Genomic DNA, 21,611 nt, shown 5'->3' on the forward strand with positions numbered 1-21,611 from the left:
GGCCTTAAGGTCACCTCAGACAAACACAGATGCTGCAAGCCAAGGTGCTGCTGCTGCTGTCTGTAGCTAGAGGAGGGTGAGGAGGCACTTTCTGAGGCAGATCTGAGGCACATCTGCTGATCCCCAGGGTGGCAGTGCAGGAGTGTCAGTGACACAGACAACCCTGACAGCCCCTTTCCCTTTCCTTCCTGAGAAAGCTGAGAGCAGCCCTGGCCATGCAGCACCATCTCCACAGCAGCAGGAATCTGCCCTGATGGCGGTGGCTCCTTCCACCTCCAACTTCTCCCCACAGTCCATGGGGAGCTCCCAGGCAGGCTGAGAGCTGCCCCTGGCAGGTGGCAGATGCCCTGGGCTGGCCAAGAGCCCTCAGGGCTGCAGCACCTGCTCTGCACCACAGCCCTGGGCAGCCCTGGCTGCAGCCCCAGCTTCAGCCCCTGCAGCCGTCCCTGGCAGCAGGAGCCGTCCTGCCCTGTCCCTCTGACGGTGCCCAGGGCAGCCCCGCTCTGGAGCACATCCTCCCCCAAAGCAGCAAGGGCAGCAGAGCCATCCTTACAGTCACCTCAGTGCTGTCCTGGCTCAGCTTCAGGAGATCCCTGCAGCCACACACTTACCCTGTCACAAGTGGTGAAGATTTCTCCATGAATGAGCTTAGAATTGTCCTTCCAGATGCTTTGACCCTCTGTCTGGTTCATTGCTCTCAGGTACCTGCAGGCAGTGCCCTCAGCCCTGCTGGGCTGGAAGAGGAGCTGCTCCTCAGGAGAAATGTCTTTTTAAAGCTTTTCTTGGTTGCCAGGAGCTGCCTCTGTGCCAGGAACCCATCCCAGCTCAGCAGCACAGACACAGCTTAAGGACTTTAATGAGCCTCTTGAGGTTTGGTGTTGTTTACATCAGACTCAGTCCCTGAGAGAGTGTTCAATAAACTTCTCAAGAACTCAAAATTGAATTCAAATACTGAAGTTTCTTCAAGTTTAATGGGTCCCACTAAGAGACAAGACTGAGAAAGTGTCTCCAAGTTCTAGTAAGAGCAGAACACTTCAGGCAGTGATGACAGCTGGGCACAAACAAGGCAAAGGTGTCTCTGATGCTGACCAAACCTGGATGTGTTTCAGGAATGCAAAGGACCAAGGCCTGAGCCCCAGCCCCTACCAAGGCAGATCCTGTCCCTCCCTCCTTGCTCAGGGCTCTTCCCGGGCCACTGGGATGTGGGGATGTGCAATGCCAAGGGCAGCACCATGGGGCGGCCCCTGCCAGGCTGCTGAGCAGGGACAAGGAGGCAATGAGGCCCCAGGCCTGCAAGGGTCACTTGTCCCCTCCTGATGCCTCAGGCCCAGGGCCAGCAGCCATGGCCCAAGTGCTGCAGGAGTTGGCTGTGTCAGGGCCTTTCAGCTGCTGCCCATGCCTGTGCCCTGTGCAGCCCAGGCTGTGCTACGGTGTCCATGCCCTGCGCCTCTGTCCCTGCAGGCTGTCGTCATCCCCCGGCTGCCCCACCTGGCTGGCCCCTTCCTTTGCTGACAGCTCTGCATCCTGCCTGCCTCTGCCTGGGCACACAGAGCCTTGGGCTGCTCCAGACTCCTGCTGGGGGATGTGTTGCACCTCAGCCCTGCCCTGGCAGGGAAATTCCTTTCTCCTCATGTCCCTGTTCAATCCAAGTTCCAGCTGAGGGCTGGAGGGAAGGAAAGGATGGCACCACAACTTTCTGTGTGTAACCCAGCCGGGCAGGGAGAGCTCTGGTGGCACAATCCTTCCTAGATCACGGAAGAACACTGGCAAGGTCTTTCCATGCCAAGGCTTCGCTACACCAATAGAAAGCTCCTGGCTCAGTGTCACCTGTCCTGCTCAGCCAGACATCCCCATTTGCCCAGCAGGAGCAGAGTATTCCAGTACCCCATGGACTGACACAGGATGCAGAGAATTCCCCCTAAAGAGATGCTCATACTCCAGTTTTTGCTTTTAAGCAGCTGCTGGCCCCTCAGAGCACTGGCAGTGTGACATTTGCAGGGAGAACCTTCAGCAAGCGCTGGGGGCTGGAACTCAATGCAGAAAACACCCGGGGGCCTCCAATGAAGAATTAGGGACTTTGAGAATGGAGTTGGAGACAGAGCAATGCAGGTCCAACCAATCTGGTTATAACATACGTTCTCCCCTTCATTCACGAAATGGCCGGTTATATACAGTAAGAACAGTTTACAATAACAGGTGCATTTCTACTGGAAGTGAGTGTGGACAAATATGTAAACAATCACAGTTTAAGGCAGCTCCCTTGTCTTTACAGTAACTGCCCTATTCTATTGATACCCATACCTTAACCCAATTTCTAGCTGTGCCACAAGATTATCTACTTCTACACAGGCCAAAAGCTGAGGCCCAGCATACCCAAATCTGAGGCCCAGTTTGGGATAGCTCAAGCTTTATTCTATAAGTCATCCTGCTCTTGCTACACTCCAAGGCACCAAGGCAAAAGGAACAAAGTTTCAGTTCTGGCCTTGCTAGGGAGGACCAAAATCTCTACTTTTAACCCCAAGGTTCCATTGCCAGGTGTTCTCCAACCCCAAGAGGAGACCCCTGAGGGGCACTGAAATGAGCCCCTCCCTGTGGTGCAGGAGGGTTTGGGGCAGAGGAGGGGCTGCAGGAGCTGGGACATGGCTGAGATGCAGCTGCCCCAGCGGTGCCTCCGGGCTGGCAGGGCCGTGGTCACTCAGGGTCAGTGGCCGGTCAGTGCTGTTGACTGGACACGGGTGTGGACACTTCCCTTGGAGCATCTCCAGGGATGGAATGTTGGGGCTGTCCCTGTTGTGTCACACAGACGGGAACGCTGGGGCTGCCCTGCTCCTGCCCCAGCCAACAGCTCTGCCAGCGCCTGCAGGGGACACAAAGGCTGAGCCAAAGGGTGAGAATTGCAGAATGGGCTGAGCTGGGAGGGAGCCACGGGGATCATGGAGTCCAAGCCCTGGCCCTGTCCAGGACAGCCCAACAATCCCAGCCTGTGCATCCCTGGGAGCGGTGTCTAAAGGCTTCTGGAGCTCTGGCAGCTTTGGGGCTGTGAGCATTCCCTGGGGAGCCTGGTCAGTGCCTGAGCCCCTGTGGGGGAAGAAGCTTTTGCTGCTCTCCAGCCCAGCCCTGCCCTGGCCCAGCCCCAGCCCTTCCCTCGGGTGCTGTCCCTGCTCCCCCGGGGCAGAGGTCGGAGCTGCCCCCGCGCTGCCCCTCGGGAGGAGCTGCAGCCCCCGGGGAGCTCTGAGCTGCGTCTGCTCTGCTGCAGCTGAACAAACCCAGCGCCCTCAGAGCTCCAGGGAAAGGTCCTGCCCCTGCCTCAGGGCTTGGCCAGTGCCACTGGGAGAAAATCAACTTCCAACTTTTGCCCCACAACAGGGAGGAGCAGCAATTCTTGGATCAGAGAGTGGGGTGGAATGGCGTGTCACTGGTTGGATGGCACGGCCTGGCACGTCCCGGCTCAGTGGCACTCCCAGAGCCCCTTGGAGATGAGTGTCAGCCCCCACGGGGACAGCGCCGGCAGCCGTGGCTTCACCAAGTCCTGAGTGGTGCCGGTGGCCACGGTGCTGATGGAGGTGGAGGCTGTGCTGGGAAAGGGGCCCAGTCAGCCCCAGATCTGTGGGGCAGGGGCTGCATTCCCTCCCCAGGGGGCCCTGGCGTGGGCTGAACCCTGTCCTCACCTGAGGGTCCTGCTGGAGGTACAGCCCAGGAACAGCCCTGGAACCTCTGTGGTCATCTCTGAGATGTCAAGGACCAGGCAGGGCAAGGACTGTGGAGGGAGGGGGCTGCAGAGAAAGGCAGGGCCCCCGGGGGACCCCAAAACCCCCTGGAGCCCCCTCAACCTCAACCCCACTGCCTCGGGAGTGTGTAAGGGAGCAGGACTCGAAGGGATCCTAACCGCCTCTCACCCCACTGCCACTGGGGTGCCAGATGGGCTGGTACCTGGTTGGGAGCAGTGATGGTGCCAGCAGGGATGGGATCCTGTGCTTGTGTTCAAAAGGGGGTTCAGGCCATGGGCTCTGGATTCCAGCTCTAGGTTTGAGGTCCTGGCTGTCGGTTTGAGGTACCAGCTTTGGGCTTGAGGTCCTGGCTGTGTCTCAGTGTTCCTTGCCACTCCTCACTGGGGGTCCCAACCCTACTATCAGTCCCCAGTCCGCTGCCCATGTGCCACCTGCTCTTCATCCTGGCCATGGAGGATCTCACCTGCTTCTTTCCCCCAACCACCTCTGCACCATCAACAAGTCCTGCAGCCAGGTGGTGATGTCCAGGATCAGGTACAGCCCCAGCCTGGCTCTGATGGCTGATTGGGGTTTTGCTCTCTTGGAGATGCAGCACTGAGACCCCTCTGCTGTCCCCATCAGGTTCTTCTTCCCCAGCTGGTGCAGACTGGGACAGTCCCACCATTTCCAGCTGCTGAATGACCGGGCCAGCCCTGTCCTGAACTACCCCATCATTGATTACCCTTTTGCCCAGGAGAGCCCTGCCAGGCTGCCTCCTCCTTCTCCCCTTCCACCTCTTCCTCCTCCTTCACCTCCTCCTCCTCATCCAGTGCCCACCATTGCCTGTGGGACGTGGATCCTCTTCCCTGACTCACCTGCAGCTGATCATGGCCATCCCACAGTGGGCACGGGGTACACCAGATTGCCGAGATGGGCACTGTGTCACACCCCTGGGACAGCCTGACAGCCCTCAGGACAGCTTGGAACCTGTCAGGGCAGCCTGGTACCCACAGGGACAGCCCAGGATAACTCGGGACAGCCTGGCAGCCACTGGACAGCCTGACACCCAAGGGGACACTGGGACACCCACAGGGACAGCCCTGCATTGCTGAGACGGCCTGGCAGCCACTGCACAGCCTGACATCCCTGGGGACACCCCGCCACACACCTCTGCCTCCTGTCCCAGGCAGCTGCAAGGTGCTGCTGGTGCCTGTGGCACAGGTCTCACCTTGTGGGGACGTGGGTGGCAGCGGTGTCATCCCGGGGGTGTCCCCACAGAAGCTGCAGCACTTGTGGCACATCCCTAACATCGCTGACATCAGCACCGAGCAGGCAGCGAGCCGGGGGGCGGCCCCGTGGAGAACCGGCTCGGCCCCCTCCCTGTGCTGGGGTGACTTGATGGTGCTTGTATCCCCAATGGTCTGTTCTGGTTGTGCTGGATATTGAGTTCTGTGCCTTTCAGACTGGTTCTGAGAGCCAAGGGGGAGAAAGAAGCAGCGCTGAGTTTGTTTGCAGAAACAGCACTCCCTCCTGCACAGTCCAGCTCCTGGATGGTGTTCGTCTGAAGCACGGACAGACTGCGGGACAGAGATTGCCTTTGCTTTCAGTCAGTTTGAGCTAGCTGAGGCAGAGAGATTCCATGGCCTGTTTTTTGCTTTTTTCTTGGGACTGTTTCAACCTTTCCTGGAGTGAAAAACCGAGAGAGACACCGGGATCTCACACCTGTGGCCCACCGGGGCCTGGATCTCAGCATTTTCCAGCACCGGTGGAACTGATAAGGGACTGAGCGAGATGAGATACACCCACAGCAAGGACTCTCAATGTTACCATCTCTCTTCAGAGCAACCAGATGTTTTATTGTTTCATATTATTCATTCTTTATTCTTTAACTTTATTGTAAATTAGTTTTTTCCACTTTTCTCTAAGGCAATTTTTTTGTCCTGGACCAATCGAGGGAGGGGCCGTTTGGGTTTGCTTCTCCAGAGGAACCCCATTCAGATGTTTCCTCCCAAATTTGCCCTAAACCAGGACAAATACATTTTTATTGGTGCCCAGAGCATGGTGTGAGATGTGGAAAAAACTTGTACCGATTGCATTTTGGTTGTACTTTGTGTGGGGATAAAGCAGGCAGTAGCCATTTTGCTTCTTGAATTCATAGTGTCCCTTGTGGTGGAGTCCTTCCTGTGTTTCTGTTCCCTAGGCTTTTTTGAGGTTTTAATACCTTTCTGGTCCTTAGGTTTATTTTCTTATCTGAAAATAGCTCCAGTATTGTCCTTTACACGGAGCTCTACAGTAGGGGAGCATGAATAGCTATCCTCCTGGGCTCGATGACAATGATTTATAGAAAGTTTCTGAAGGTATTGGAGTTTGCGCCAGCTATGTTTGATTGATGATTTCTTCGTCCTGCCCTGCATCTTAGTTCCAGCAGCATGTTTTGGGCATTTATTAGTAATTTCACACAGGTTTTTAGAGGAGTAAATAGGGATGAAGCCTTTCAAACGTTTATTTCCCTCTTCTCTTTTGAATCTTTTACATCATTTTTTGAGAATGTTCAGTTTGTTCAGAATGTTCAAGAGACCACCTTCCTGGTGAGCTTCCTCTGTATGGTTTGCAGCTTCTCTAGAGTGAGGGTTGAGCTTTCCAGAGGAGCTGATGAGACCCCTGACTCAGAAGTAGACCCAGAAGTAGAACCAAGTGTGGAAAATCCTGTGTGGTGTGGAGAATGGGAGAGAACGGGCTGAACCTTAAAGGAATTTTTTTTACCCTATATCCTGGGACTTTCCACATGAACAAATTCAGAACCCAGACAAGGTGGGGAAATATCAGGAAGAGAACTGCTGTGATTTTCTCTAAGGAGAAAAAGCTCATTGCAATAATCTGGGCCCTGGCATGTGCTTATGGCACACTGCTAGATACTGTAGGGCAGCAGATGGAGGCAGGGGGGCAGGGAGATAAATCAGCAGCTACCCCAGTCACTCAGGCTGCAGCCAACAGCCCAGCTACTCAGGCTGTAGCTAAACCAGACAGTGAGCCTAAGCCAGCAGCTAAACCAGTGTCGTGGTTGGGGGGGGGAGGTGAATTTTTCCAGGGGGATGTGGGCAGTCCAATCAGTAATCAGCTTTTCTGCTGGCACCTGGATTGGTCACTCAGAGGTTTGGACACGCCTCTGAGGACACAAAGAGTTAAAAGCAGGAGTCTGGGGGGTTCAGCCTTTTTTGGGTTCCGGTTTCAGCAGTGGAAACATCTGCTCTCCCCTGCTCAGCTCTGGGCTGAGTGGGGGAGGGGGAAGCCACGTGGCCAGGCTCAAGACAACCACGCGGTGAAACTAAAGTAAGCTGGGGCCCGGGGGGGAGAAGAGAATGAACAGGACTGGAACTGAGCTGCCCCGTCCAGGATGGAGGGGTGGAAAACTGTAGAAGTGCCTTCTGTGTGTTCTCACCCCCCTCCTTCCCCCCAAACTCCGGGAGAAGGTGCCCAGCCACGTGGGGGTTTGCGGAGCCTGGGAGTGCCTTGAGCCTGCACCCTGCCGAGAAGAAACTGTTAACCCTTGCTAGGCAGAAAAAAACTTTTCTTAGACATTGATTCTCATGACTGGTGGTTTTCGGAGAGAGGGAAGCGGCCTGGGACCAAGATGATAAAGCATGATTGGAAGGAACTCGATGGAAGAATGAGAGGAGTAGCCTTGGAGCTGGACTTTTCTTGCATAATGTCAGCCATGGACTGAACTTGAGTCTCTTTTGAACATAAACTGCATTTTTGGGTGGATACAGCTGCCCCTTGCTTTTGCTACAGTGACTGGCACTTGAAGAGTTGGAGCGAGCAGAGAAGAGAGGGGGAGGGTGAGGTGGTGCCCTCTGCCCTCAGGGCAGACCTGCTCCTGGAACCCCGGCCCCTGGGTGAAAAGGGGGAGAGCTTGGCATGCAGCATCCTTAAAAAGCCCTGTATGCAGTTTTGGCCTATGAGACAGCGGTGAGAGCGCTGGACATAGGAAAAAGAGAGTGTCACCTTAGCAGACTTCTCCGGGCGGTGCTATGGGTGACATGGAAACACATAAGGGGTGGACCCGTGTTTTCTGAGGAACAGTCTGTGGTGCGAGAGAGACTCCTCTCTCCCTTGCTGAATTGAAGATTAGTTTGTTTTTGAGTGGTGATTGTTTGATCTAAAACCCAAAGGTTGGTCTGTGAAGAGTGATGGGTGGGGAGGTAGAAACTGGGAGAAGAAATGTTCTAAGAAGTTTTTATTTCTGTCTTTGTGTGTGTTTAAGAGTATTTCTGTCCCTGTTCTTATGTAATTAATAAAGTTTTGGTGGGGTTTTTTTTGTTTTCAAGATTTAAGCCTGCTCTGCTCTATTCCTGATCACATCCCACAGGAGTTGTTAGAGAAAAAACATATATTCATGGGTGCACTAACATCTGGCCAATGCCAACCCATGACAACCAGACAGTGAGCCTAAGCTAGCAGCTAAACCAGACAGTGAGCCTAAGCCAGCAGATAAACCAGACAGTGAGCCTAAGAGAATGGCAGTCACTGTGGGAAAGAAGCACACAAGCAAAACTGACCAGTACATCACTTATAGTGATCCAGGTGAAGGACCCTCAATGCTTCCCAACACCCAATCAGAGGCTAAACCAACTGGCACATTGTTGAGTCCTATTCCCTTAAGGAGCTTCATGGCCTAAGGAAGGATTACACTCAGCAAACTGATGAATCTATAATTAGTTGTTTAGTCCATCTTTGGGATGCTGCAGGCGAGGCTACAATTCTGGAGGGCACTGAAACGAGGCATTTGGGATCCCTGTCACAGGATCCCGTTATCGACCAAGGAATGATGAGGGAGGCTCACCCTTGCAGTCTCTGGGAACGGGTCCTGGCAAGTGTGGCACAAAGATATCTGTGTGCAGACCATCTCTAGATGCAGCAAACCCAGTGAAGAGCAGAGAACAAGGGATTCAAGGCTTGAGAGAAATGGCAGTGGCAGAGATTGTCTTCTCAGATGACCTAAACACCAGGAACCCAGACTTGGTACCATGTACACCTGTGATGTGGGGAAAACTTGTCTGACTTGGGCCACAAGAACACTCTTCTGCTTTGGCAATAATGAAGGGGGATGACATGGAGGAGACCGTGCTGGATCTGGAGAAGAAGCTCCGAGGGTCTGCAGATGCTGTGCATGGCCCAACACATGCAAGAATGGCAGCTGTGGAAACACGTCTGCAGAAATGAGAAGACAAGATAGAGGAGAGTCACAAGAAGCTCAGGGAGGAGATGAAAGAGGACATTCTCCAAATCTCTGCAGTACAGATTAGAGGTTGTGGCACCAAATGCAGACATTCCCCAGTTAGGGTGAGAAAGAACACCCAACGAGCTGAGCTGTGGTCCTTCCTATGTGCTTCTGGGGAAGACATGAAGAGATGGGATGGAAAATCTACTGCTGCTCTGACACACCGGCTAATGTGAATAGTTGGAAGGCAAGACTCAAAGAGGAAGTTCTACCAAAAAGGAAGCAGCTCCAGTTACCCAGGGAAAGAAGGATAACCAGGCATAGAGGGGCCCTGCCTCTAGCCAGATATAGGCTAGGGAAAAATTTGGTTTTTATGTTGTGTGGATTCATTGGCCTGGCACATCAGAACCACAAAACCACGAGGCCTTAGTTGACACTGGTGCATATCGCACATTAATCCCATCCAGACATGGACAGAATCTGTTTGTATTGCTGTTGTGACAAGGGGATCAAAGGATTTTCCTTTTGTGGTAGCTGATGTGAGCCTGACTGGAAATGAGTGGAAGAAACACCCTATTGTGACAGTCCCAGAGGCCTGATACATTTTGGGTCTAGATTTCCTCCAAAATGGGTATTTCAAAGACCCAAAGGGTCTCAAGTGCGTCTTTGGGATAGCAGCTGTAGAGACAGAGGGTGTTAAGCAATTGAACACCTTGCCTGGACTATCAGAGAACCCATCTGCAGTAGGACTCCTGAAGGGGGAAGAGCAACGAGTGCCAATTGCCACTTCAACAGTGCATCCCTGACAGTACAGAACAACTGGAGATGCTGTGATCCCCATGCACAAGATGATCCGAGAGCTGGAGAGCCAAGGGCTGGTCAGCAAAACACACTCACCCTTCAACAGCCCCATCTGACCTGTGTGCAAATCTGACAGAGAATGGAGATTGACTGTGGACTGTGGTGCCTTGAATGAAGTGACTCCACCACTGAGCGCTGCTGTGCCAGACATGTTGGAGCTCCAGTAGGAGCTGCAGTCCAAGGCAGCCAAGTGGTGCTATTGACATTGCCAAGGCATTTTTCTCCATTCCTGTGGCAGCAGAATGCAGGCCTCAGTTTGCCTTCCCATGGAGGGGAGGGCAGTACACCTGGAACCCACTGCCCCAGGGGTGGAAGCACAGTCCCACCACCTGCCATGGACTGACTGAGACTGCACTGGAAAAGGGGGAGGATCCAGAACATCCGCAGTACATCAATGACATCATTGTGGGGGGGAACACTGCAGCTGGAATGTTTGAGAAAGGAGAGAAAATCATCCAGATCCTCCTGAAAGCTGGTTTCACTATCAAGAAGAGGAAAGTTAAGGGACCTGCTCAAGCGATCCAGTTCCTGGGAGTGAAGTGGGAAAATGGGTGGCATCAGATTCCCACTGAGGTCATCAACAAGATCACAGGGATGTCTCCACCGACCAACGAGAAGTAAACACAAGCTTTCCTGGGTGCCATAGGCTTTTGGAGAATGCACATTCCTGAGTACAGCCAGACTGTGAGCCCTCTCTATCTGGTTACCCACAAGAAAAACGATTTCCACTGGGGCCCTGAACAGCAGCAAGCCTCTGCCCAGATCAAGCAGGAGATGGCTCATGCAGTAGCCCTTGGCCCAGTCAGGACAGGACCAGAGGTGAAGAACGTGCTCTACTCTGCAGCCGGGAACCATGGCCTGTCCTGGAGCCTTTGGCAGAAGGTGCCTGGGGAGACTCGAGGCCGACCACTGGGATTCTGTAGCCAAAGCCACAGAAAGTCTGAAGCCAACTACACTCCAATAGAGAAGGAAATTTTAGCAGTTTATGAAGGAGTCCAAGCCACCTCAGAGGTAACAGGCAATGAAACACGACTCCTCCTGCACCCTGACTACCGGTCCTGGGGTGGATGTGCAAAGCAGAGGTTCCCCCACCCACCATGCCACCAATGCCACATGGAGTAAGTGGATTGCTCTCATCACACAGCGTGCCTGTATTGGAAACCTGAATGGCCCTGGGATTTTGGAGATAATTAGAAATTGGCCTGATTGTGAAAACTTCAGTCTCACTGATGAAGAGGAACAAGAGAGCAGGTGACATGTGCTGAAGAAGCTCCACAGTACAACCAACTGCCAGCAGAAGAAACACATTATGCTCTTTTTAAAGATGGTTCTTGTTGCACTGAAGGGATGAAAGGAAAGTGTAAAGCAGCCGTATGGAGCCCCACAGGACAAGCTGCACAAGCCACTGAAGGAGAAGGTGGGTCAAGTCAACTGGATGAACTCAAAACCATTCAGTTGGCCCTGGATTTTGCTGAAAGAGAGAAGTGGACAAAGCTTTACCTCTACACTGATTCATTGATGCTGGCCAATGCTCTGTGGGGATGGCTGGAGAAGTGGAAAAAGGCAAACTAGCAGCATAAGGGCAAACCAATTTGGGCTGCTGAAGAGTGGAAAGACAACACTACCAGGGTAGAGAAACCACCTGTGAAGGTCTGTCATGTTGATGCCCACGTCCCCAAGAGTAGAGATAATGAGGAGCACCGAAACAATGAGCAGGTAGATCAGGCTTCAAAGATAGAGGTGTCAAAGAAAGACTTAGACTGGCAACACAAGGGACAGTTGTTCCTAGCTGAATGGGCCCACGATTCCTCATGCCATCAGGGCAAAGATGCCACCTCTAAGTGGGCACGAGACCGAGGGGTGGATCTAACCATGGACAGCATTTCTCAGGTTATCCATGACTGTGAGACGTGTGCTGCAATCAAGCAGGCCAAGTGGGTGAAGCCCCTATGGTATGGTGGGCGGTGGTCCAAATACAGGTATGGGGAAGCCTGGCAAATTGACCACATCACCCTTCCCCAAACCCTCCAAGGCAAGCGCTACGTGCTGACCATGGTGGAAGCCACCACTGGATGGCTGGAAACCTACCCTGTGCCTCACGCTACTGCCCGGAACACCATCCTGGGTCTGGAAAAGCAAGTCCTGTGGAGACATGGCACCCCTGAGAGAATCGAGTCAGACAATGGGACCCATTTCAAGAACAGCCTTATAGCAGCCTGGGCTAGGGAACATGGCATCGAGTGGGTGTACCATATTCCTTATCATGCACCAGCAGCCGGGAAATTTGAACGGTGCAATGGCCTGCTTAAAACCACCTTGAAGGCACTGGGTGGGGGGACTTTCAAGAACTGGAGATTAATTTAGCAAAGGCCATATGGTTAGTGAACACTCAAGGTTCCACCAACTGAGCAGGCCCTGCCCAATCTGAGCCCCTAAGAACAACAGATGGAGATAAGGTTCCAGTAGTACACATGAGAGGTGTGCTGGGAAAAACTGTTTGGATTAATTCTGCCTCCAGGAAAGACAATCTCATCTGTGGGGTTGTCTTCGCTCAGGGACCAGGATGCACCTGGTGGGTGATGCAAAAGGATGGAGAGACCTGATGCATACCTCAAAGAGACCTTGTTTTAGGATGAACTACCCACATCACTGTATCTGTACTCATATCTGTGTGTATATATGTGTATAATTTAGGTAGTGTATGTGTATATATTTTAAAGGTTTAAATTCAATGTAATAGGTTGGTATGGAAAAAAAATTCGGGGTGGATAATGTTGGGGTTAGATTTGCCTCTTTTTCACTTACAGAATTTTTTCCCATAAGTTTCTAAGAAATCTTAACGACAGTACTTAGTCAGAACAAAGAGGAGTAGTTGAAGGACATGGCAGCACAAGGCTACACCTATTGTTTTTGAGTCTCTGGCAATGTCCCTCAGAGGGGAGAGATAACACGAGCTTTGGGAAAGGTTAAAGAGCTGGGGGGGCAGTTGCTCACTCTTGCTCTCAGCGCCAAGGAGGACAGTCAAGCTGCCCCTCGCTGCAGGAAGAGTTCACAGCCATCACTCTGCCTCATCCTGGGAAATCTACCATCATCTGCTCGTGTACCCAGGAATCCTGAGCTCGCTTTCTCTGGCCCTGCCCCTCACCACCGCTGTTTCTTCAGAGCTTTGAGGTTCCCCTGCTGCTCTGTAGCCCTGCACTGCCCAGCCCTGCCGGGACACCCCTGCTGCTCCAGCTACCAGCGCAGAGCTCCTCATCTCATCCACCAGCCCAGGACTTTCCTCCCTTCCAGCTTGGCCTCTCGGAGTTCTGCAAGGACACTAAGATCAAACTGCCCCGAGCTTTTTGTGAAAGAAAGCCCTCAAAGTTCTTGGTTCAGTTTATTATTATTGCTGTAGTTGTTGTTTGTTTGTTGTTTTGTCATATATACTAGTAAAGAACTCTTATTCCTATCCCTATACCTTTGCCTGAAAGGCCCTTTAATTTTCTAAATTAGAATAATTTGGAGGGAGGGGATTTGAATTCTCCATCTCTAGGGAGGTCCTGCCCCCTTCCTAGCAGATACCTGTCTTTCAAACCAAGACAGGGGCAGAAGCTGCAAGTTGATTTTTTCCCCATGGCCCCGGCCAGTCCCACAGCCAGGGGCAGCACCTTTCCCTGCAGCTCTGCAGGCCCTGGCTCGGCTGGGCCACAGCCCAGCACAGGCAGCTGACAGCTGCCCGGGGCTGCTGCTCCTTCCCAGCCCCGGTGCTGGGCCAGCTCCCACCTGGGCCTCGGGGGAGCAGGGACAGCACCCCAGCAAAGGCCTGGGGCCGGGCAGCTGCAGATCAGCAAAAGCTTCTTCCCTACAGGGGGTTTTGGCCACTCACCACGCTCCCCAAGGAGTGCTCACAGCCCCAAGGCTGCCGCAGCTCCAGGAGCCTTTGGACATCGCTCCCAGGGATGCCCAGCCTGCCACTGCCTGCACTCCATCCTCCCTCTGCCTCCCTCCCAGCCAAGCCCCTTGTGCACTTCTCACCCTTTGCCTCAGCCTTTGTGTCCACTGCAGGTGCTGACAGAGCTGTTGGCGACAGCGCAGCAGCAGGGCAGCCCCAGCGTTCCGCTCTCTGTGACACCACGGCCATGGAAGGCCCAGCCTTCCCTCCCTGGAGACGCCCCAAGGCCAGCGGCCACAGCTGCGGCCCGGCAGCACAACGCAGCGGCCCAGCTCTGGCCTCCTGTGCATTCCTCTGCACACAGCTCCGGGAAGGTCCCTTTGGCCACCTCCACAGTGCCACGGGCAAGACTTGTCACATACACTGACAGAGCTCTGCCCAGAGCTGACAGGGAAAGGTAATGTAGAAAACAAATGCCACACCCCACCAAGAAAAAAACAACTCGGCCCCCAGCAGAGCTGCTCCTCCCTCAGTACTTCCACCTTCATCCACACAGCACCTGAGATCTCAAGCAATGAGAATTCCTCAGGCACATGTGCAGCAAAAGCAGCTTGAGAACAGCCTTGCAGCAGCATTTTCTCATCCCAGTGAAAAAGGCCCCTTAGCAGGCACCTGTAAGGTTTTTCAAAGAACAGTGAGGAAGAGAGGGAGACTTCACCTGGAAAAGACCACAAAAATAACAGAAGGCCCCCAGCAACAAGTGGAGCATGTGCTGTGCAGTATTGTGATGAAGATTTCAACAACTGGAAGTAGGAGGAAATTTAGAGGAAACATTGATGAATACGTATTAGCAGAAAATGCAGAAGTTTAGTTTGGATTATTTGTTTTGTACATGAGGAATGAGATGGTTCTTCTCCGTACCCCCATCAGTTTTGCTTATGCCTTATCTGAACCTTTATCAGACCTAATTAACCACTGCCAAATTTACTTTGTGTGTGCTTGTATTCATCTCAATTAAAAATTACTGCTGAAATTTAATTTTGTTGTTTATGAGACTTCATTCATAACAGGAACCACAAGAATCATCAAGCACAGCTCTAAAGTGAATGGCCCACACAGGGATTGAACCCACAACCTCGGTAATAACAGCACCACGCTGTAACCAACTGAGCTGGGAGGTCAGAGTGACACAAAATTTTACTGGCAAAATACAGACAATCAAGGAACTTTGGCAAAGGGTTTAACACAACATTCAATTAAGCGTAATACTCTTATCATAGTATTAACTTCATTTGCCTCATTTAATGTAGAAACCTTTAAAATTTTAAGATGATAAAGGTTCACATAAAAATGTTCCAGGAAAGGTAAATTGGATTAGAAGAAGAAGAAATGGAGAACAACGCAAGGACAGCAGATCTGTAGAAAGACACACATACAGGTACCAGCTGCTCGGGTTCCAGCGTCGCTCACAGAGGAGCCCCAGGAGAAGGCAGCAATCAGAGCATGGGCTGGCCTCGTGCTCCGGCTTTTAACCCCCTGGGCCTCCATGGGCCCGCCCCTTGGGTGGGACTTCCAGTTGTTTGTCCAATCAGAGTCAGGGTAGGCAGCAGCTGCTGGTGTGTGATTGATTGACAGTTGAGCCAATCAGAGCTGGGATAATGCCCCCTGCTGTGTGATTGACAGCTCAGCCAGGCTGGGGCAGGGCTCCATCCCACCACAGACCAAGGCCTGGCCCGGCCCTGGCCCCACACGGGCATTCCGAGCATCCCAAGGCGTCTCGGGACATCGATCTCATCCAGCCTCTGACAGCGACCACAGTGACACTGCGGAACCTCATGGAGCCATGGGTCAGTTGTGACAATGCGGCTCCAAGGACACCACGGTGACACTGCAGAACCTCGTGGAACCAAGGGGACATTGTGACACTGTGGTGCCTCATGGAGTCAAGGAGACCATTGTGACACTCGGGGTTCCCAAGGAACCAAGGGTCCATGGTGACCTTGTGGAGCCCGTGGTGTCACATTGGAGCCACTGTGACAGAGCGAGGGTGCGTGTAGCTGAGGGGCCATCGTGACACATCAGGGCTTTGTGGAACCACAAAGCCACTGTGACACTGAAAGGCCTCATGGAAGCAGGGGGCCATTGTGACACTACAGAAGCAAAAGGGAACATTGTGACACTCCAGGGCCTCATGGAACCAAGGAGAGCATTGTGACACTGGGGTCCCACAAAACCAAGGGAACATGGAACAGCTCTGGCTGGCTGGGCCTCCTGGGGACCACCTGACAGGTCTGGCTGACCTTGGCATGTTGAGGGCTGCTCCTCCTCTGCCCCTGCAGCACTGGGGCTCTGGGCTTTCCTTCCTATGGGAGAGAACTGTCCTTCTCCTCCAGGGGCCCATGGCCAAAACTGGGATTCCTCCTCCAAATCTCCTGATATGCAAAGACTGTTCCCAAATGAAATCTGTCAGGAGAGACAGATCTGGCTGCCTTGGCCACCCAGGGGCCCACATCTCCTCTCTCTATTAAACACTGGGACCATGTGGTTTCTTTCTTATGGGAAAACATCATCCATCTAGACCTGGTGCCCATGGCCAAAATCAGGAATCTGCCTCCAGAATTTCTCTTACCCAAGGATTATTCCCTATATCCAAGGATAGCTCCCAGTGAAAAGCTTCCAGCACAGACATGTCTGACTGACCTTGGCCTCCTGGGGGTCCCTCTCACCTGCTTTCCAAACAGTGGGGTTCGGTGCTTTCCTTCCAAAGGGAAGGAACCGTCCTTTTCAAAGTGTCTGTGGTTAAAAGTGAGATTCCTCCTCCAAAATTCTATATATCGAAGCACTCCTCCTTTCCCAAAGGTTGCCAAGACAAACAGGTCTGGCTGGCTTGGCCTCCCACGATCCAGCTCTCTCCTCTTCTGCCTTTGAAACACTTGGGCTCTGTGCTTTCCTTCCTATGGGAAAGAACCATCACTCCTATCTATGCAGAAATGGCTGAAACTGGGATTCCATCTTCAAAATTCCCTATATCCAAGGGTTGCTTTCAGACAGAAGCTACCAGGACAGAGAGGTCTGGCTGGCCTATGCCTCTGAAGGCAGCCTTTCATCTGGCCCTGAAACACCAGTGTTCCATGCTTTCCTTCCTGTGGAAATGAACCGTCTTTCTCTTCCAGGTGTCCATGTCTGAAATTGGGAATCCACCTCTGGAATTCTGGTGGTCACCTCTTATCTGCCCCTGAACTACTGGGGCTCTGTTCCTTCCCTCCTGTGGAAAACAACAAATTATCTTGTCCAGGGACTATTGCCAAAATTAGAATTTGGCTTCCTAAATTCCATATATCAAGAGTATCTCGAAGACAAGGGCAGCCAGGACAGAGAGGCTGGGTTGGCCCTGTCCTCTGGAATTTTCTCGGACTATGAGCAGAATGTTTTCAATTGCAAACACCTTGGAGAGGGCCCAGAGATCTCCCAAGGTGAGGTTTGGAGGCCTCAGGCACAAGACCACTTTATAGGGACAATGCAGCTCTGTGCTCCTTGGGTTGAAGGCTGAGGACAGTGGAGGAGAGCCATGAGAGTGTTTAAAGAGTGGTTTCAGAGAGGGTGGATTCTTTTCACCTAGTGGAAAACAGCCGGAGAAAAAATAATTAATGCAAAGGGCAGCTGGGGAGGCCCAGACTGGACACAAGGAGAAAGGAATTAACCTGCCAGGGCAGGGCTGTGGTGCAACACATCCCCCAGCAGGAGTCTGGAGCAGCCCAAGGCTCTGTGTGCCCAGGCAGAGGCAGGCAGGACGCAGAGCTGTCAGCAAAGGAAGGGCCCAGCCAGGTGGGGCAGCCGGGGGATGACGACAGCCTGCAGGGACAGAGGCGCAGGGCATGGACACCGTAGCACAGCCTGGGCTGCACAGGGCACAGGCATGGGCAGCAGCTGAAAGGCCCTGACACAGCCAACTCCTGCAGCACTTGGGCCATGGCTGCTGGCCCTGGGCCTGAGGCATCAGGAGGGGACAAGTGACCCTTGCAGGCCTGGGGCCTCATTGCCTCCTTGTCCCTGCTCAGCAGCCTGGCAGGGGCCGCCCCATGGTGCTGCCCTTGGCATTGCACATCCCCACATCCCAGTGGCCCGGGAAGAGCCCTGAGCAAGGAGGGAGGGACAGGATCTGCCTTGGCAGGGGCTGGGGCTCAGGCCTTGGTCCTTTGCATTCCTGAAACACATCCAGGTTTGGTCAGCATCAGAGACACCTTTGCCTTGTTTGTCCCCACCTGTCATCACTGCCTGCAGTGTTCTGCTCTACCTGGAACCTGGGGACAGAGTCGTGTTTCTCTGTGAGACCCATTAAAACTTCAAGAAACTTCAGTGTTTCAATTTAATTTTGAGTTCCTGAGAAGTTTTTTGAACACTCTCTCAGGGACTGAGTCTCATGTAAACAACACCAAACCTCAAGAGACTCATTAAAGTCCTTTTGCTGTGTCTGTGCTTCTGAGCTGGGCTGGGCTCCTGGCACAGAGGCAGCTCCTGGAAACCAAGAAAAGCTTTAAAAAGACATTTCTCCTGAGGAGCAACTCCTCTCTAAGCCCAGCTAGGCTGAGGGTGCTGCCTGTAGGTACCTGAGAGCAGGAATGAAGCAGACAGAGGCTCAAAGAAACTGGAATGGAAATTCTGAGCTTCTTTGTGGAGAAATGTTCCCCACTTCTGACAGGGTAAGTCTGTGGCTGCAGGGATCTCCTGAAGCTGAGCCACGACAGCACTGAGGTGACTGTAAGGATGGCTCTGCTGCCCTTGCTGCTTTGGGGGAGGATGTGCTCCAGAGCGGGGCTGCCCTGGGCACCGTCAGAGGGACAGGGCAGGACGGCTCCTGCTGCCAGGGACGGCTGCAGGGGCTGAAGCTGGGGCTGCAGCCAGGGCTGCCCAGGGCTGTGGTGCAGAGCAGGTGCTGCAGCCCTGAGGGCTCTTGGCCAGCCCAGGGCATCTGCCACCTGCCAGGGGCAGCTCTCAGCCTGCCTGGGATCTCCCATGGATGCTGGAGGGGAGCTGTGGGTGCAAGGAGTGATTCCTGCCAGGGCAGGTCCTGCTGCTGTGCAGAGGGTGCTGTGTGGGCCAGGGCTGCTCAGAGCTCCAGCTCATTTCCAGCTCATGTCTGAGGGGACTTTTCATGAGCACTTTCAGGGCAGGAGTTTCCTACTTGAGTCTCTGCTTTCCTGAATCTGTGCACCCACTTTTCCCTGGCTCACCTTAGTGGGTATTGAAAGTTAGCTTTGCTGGGTAGAGGCTGAGGCTTTTAAAGCAACACACTGGGGTTTCCTGGGAACCGAAAAAAAGTGCCTGCACCTTGCCAGCCTCCAGAGGCATCCAGCATCCCATTTCCATGGTGCCCAGGCCTGGGGGAGCTGTTCTTTAACCCCTGCAGCCCCGAGCAGCTGCAGGGCAGAGCTGGCCCAGGGCTGGGCTGGGCTCTGGCAGCACTGGCAGGGAAGGAGCCCGGGGCCACAGGAACAGCTCGGGCTGGGACAGCTCCAGCAGCAGAGCCCTGGGCAGGGAGGGAGGGAGGCAGTGCTGAGGGAAGCCCTGCTGCAGGGCAGATGTGGCACCTGCCGGCCCTGCCCTGCAGGGCAGACACTGCCCTGAGCAGCACAGCTCTGCTGTCCCTTCCCAGCCAGCACAGCCCTCAGCCCGGGGGCTCGGGGCCCTCAGTGCCCTCCTGGGCCGGCAGAGCAGCAGCAGAGATGAAGGGCATCTCTCCTGCCATGTGCCCATTCCCTGCTGACCAGGGGCCTGAGGGCCACTGTCCTGCACTGCTGCTTCCTGGCAGGGGCTGTGCAGGGCTGGCCAGGGAAAGGCTTTTCCTCAGGGCCTGCCTGTCTCTCTCCTTGCCTTGCCCAGGTGCTCCTGGCATTGCTGAGGGGCTCTCTGGGAATGGCAGTTCCAGCTGCAGGCTCAGGCCCAGCCCTGGGGCTCCTCCTGTGCAGGCTGAGCACAGCAATGGGGTGTCCCAGCTCCCTCTGTCCCGGGGAGCTCTGGGCAGGGCAGGCTGGCAGGATGGGAATGAGCTGACTCTCCCTGACTTTGGGAAGAGCAGGAGCCACTTTGTGTGCCAGGGATCCCTCTGCTCTCAGCAGGGTCTCCTGGCTTTCCAGGGTAACAAGGGAGTGAAGCTTGGAAAGGTTCAAGTCCATGGGAGATGGGAACATGTCACAGAGGAAGAGCAGCTCCCATCAGTCTGCACTAAGCCTCAGACAATCCTCCTGCCTCTCTGGACTCTCTGTTCTCCCCAGGTGCAGCAGAATCTCTCCTTCTGAAACCTACAATCCCCCTTCCTTCTCCTTGGCAGGTCCTGTGCCTTAGGAAGATAGTCTTTATCCAGGTTAAAACACCAGGACTGGTCCCTGCCCTCACTGTTCTATTGCACTGACTGAAGGTCAGGACGGACTCCCAGGTGTCCTGCAGGTCAAGGTCTGGCTCCTCACTTAACATTTGCAAGCAGCAATCAGGGCTCCAGCAACCAAGGTGAAGGAAGATCTCCTAGACATAGAGAAGGGGGACGTGTTTAATGACAGGAAAGGGTCAATGAGAAAGGGCTTTGACTCTCCTATGGGAAATGTCACCTCAAATGTCACTGTCTTTCCTCTTTCTGCAGCTTGGAATGTCCAGACACAGCAAATGTCAAACCGCAGCTCCATCAGCCACTTCCTCCTGCTGCCATTAGCACACACGCAGCAGCTGCAGCTCCTGCACTTCTGCCTCTTCCTGGCCATCTCCCTGGCTGCCCTCCTGGCCAACGGCCTCATCATCAGCGCCGTAGCCTGCGGCCACCTCCTGCACAGCCCCATGTTCTTCTTCCTGCTCAACCTGGCCCTCAGCGACCTGGGCTCCATCTGCACCACTGTGCCCAAAGCCATGCACAATTCCCTCTGGGACACCAGCAACATCTCCTATGAAGGATGTGCTGCACAGGTGTTTCTGCTTATCTTCTTCCTTGGATCAGAGCTTGCCCTCCTGACCGTGATGTGCTACGACCGCTACGTGTCCATCTGCAAACCCCTGCACTACGGGACCCTCCTGGGCAGCAGAGCTTGTGCCCACATGGCAGCAGCTGCCTGGGCCAGTGCCTTTCTCAATGCTCTGCTGCACACAGCCAATACATTTTCCCTGCCTCTGTGCCATGGCTATGCCCTGGGCCAGTTCTTCTGTGAAATCCCACACATCCTCAAGCTCTCCTGCTCCAAATCCTACCTTAGGAAGTTTTGGCTTATTGCTTTTAGTATCTCTTTAGGACTTGGTTGTTTTGTGTTCATTGTTTTCTCCTATGTGCAGATCTTCAGGGCTGTGCTGAGGATCTCCTCTGAGCAGGGACGGCACAAAGCCTTTTCCACTTGCGTCCCTCACCTGGCCGTGGTCTCCCTGTTTCTCAGCACATCATTTTTTGCACACCTGAAGCCCTCTTTCATCTCCTCCCCATCCCTAGATCTGTCCCTGTCAATTCTGTATTCGGTGGTGACTCCAGCCCTGAACCCCCTCATCTACAGCCTGAGGAACCAGGAGCTCAAGGCTGCAGTGTGGAGACTGATCACCGGACGATTTCAGAAACATTAAACTGCTGGCCAATTTCTGTAAATAGTTTGTAACAAAAGTCATCTTTGATATTTCTTTCTGGTGTCATTTTGGAGGTTGTTTTTCTCTGTTTGACTTTTTAAATGTTGTCCACAAAAAAATGTCATTGTTTGTGTCCTTTCTGATGTTGTTTCTCTCCACCGTTTCTGTGGCCATGAACTGTTTCAATCAGGGGCCACACTCTCTGTTGCTTTAAATGAACTAAAGGACCTCTTGAAAGTTTTCTGCAGAGATGCCCCTTTTGTTCCCTTCTCTGTGGCTGCAGCAGCAATGTCTGTGTGCAGAGCTGGGGCAGATCAGTGCTGGCACAGCAGCTGTGCCCAGCAGCAGCAGCACTTGG

General features: G+C 53.5%; 2 protein-coding genes across 2 annotated transcripts in view; one reads left to right on the top strand and one right to left on the bottom strand.

The window, feature by feature from the left end:
• Window positions 1-4,597, bottom strand: part of LOC134562449 (olfactory receptor 14J1-like) — a 184,659-nt gene extending 180,062 nt beyond the window's left edge. The window contains exon 1 of the mRNA XM_063419843.1: window positions 4,583-4,597. Coding sequence (XP_063275913.1) covers window positions 4,583-4,596 — 14 coding nt within the window. The 5' untranslated portion in view covers window position 4,597. The remainder of the gene's footprint in view (window positions 1-4,582) is intronic.
• A 14,903-nt stretch (window positions 4,598-19,500) lies between these two features.
• LOC134562393 (olfactory receptor 14I1-like) lies at window positions 19,501-21,253 on the top strand. Its single transcript, XM_063419769.1, has one exon. The coding sequence runs from the start codon at window positions 20,228-20,230 to the stop codon at window positions 21,251-21,253; it is 1,026 nt and encodes a 341-aa protein (XP_063275839.1). The 5' UTR covers window positions 19,501-20,227.
• The last annotated feature ends 358 nt before the right edge of the window (window positions 21,254-21,611 follow it).

The sequence above is a fragment of the Prinia subflava genome, chromosome 27, assembly GCF_021018805.1.
Source record: "Prinia subflava isolate CZ2003 ecotype Zambia chromosome 27, Cam_Psub_1.2, whole genome shotgun sequence".
NCBI classification, from domain to species: Eukaryota; Metazoa; Chordata; class Aves; order Passeriformes; family Cisticolidae; genus Prinia; species Prinia subflava.